We start from the raw sequence: 204 nt of genomic DNA on the forward strand, positions 1-204 counted from the left end.
GAGGAGAAGGCCCCCGTGGACTTTGGCTACGTGGGCATCGACTCCATCCTGGAGCAGATGCGCCGGAAGGCCATGAAGCAGGGCTTCGAGTTCAACATCATGGTGGTCGGTGAGTCCCGCCCGCAGGGCGCCGCTCAGCCCCGCCCGGCCTCTCTGTAACGCGGGGCCACGGCCTGGCCTGCGGGGCGGGGTGCGGGTGGCCCT

General features: G+C 70.1%; 1 protein-coding gene across 1 annotated transcript in view; it reads left to right on the forward strand.

Moving 5' to 3' along the window:
- SEPT9 (septin 9) overlaps positions 1-204 on the forward strand; it is a 105,829-nt gene that overhangs the window by 101,781 nt on the left and 3,844 nt on the right. Inside the window, exon 5 of the mRNA XM_015559221.1 lies at positions 4-109. Within this exon, the coding sequence (XP_015414707.1) occupies positions 4-109 (106 nt within the window). The remainder of the gene's footprint in view (positions 1-3; positions 110-204) is intronic.

Source organism: Myotis davidii, unplaced genomic scaffold (genome assembly GCF_000327345.1).
Source record: "Myotis davidii unplaced genomic scaffold, ASM32734v1 scaffold274, whole genome shotgun sequence".
Lineage (NCBI taxonomy): Eukaryota > Metazoa > Chordata > Mammalia > Chiroptera > Vespertilionidae > Myotis > Myotis davidii.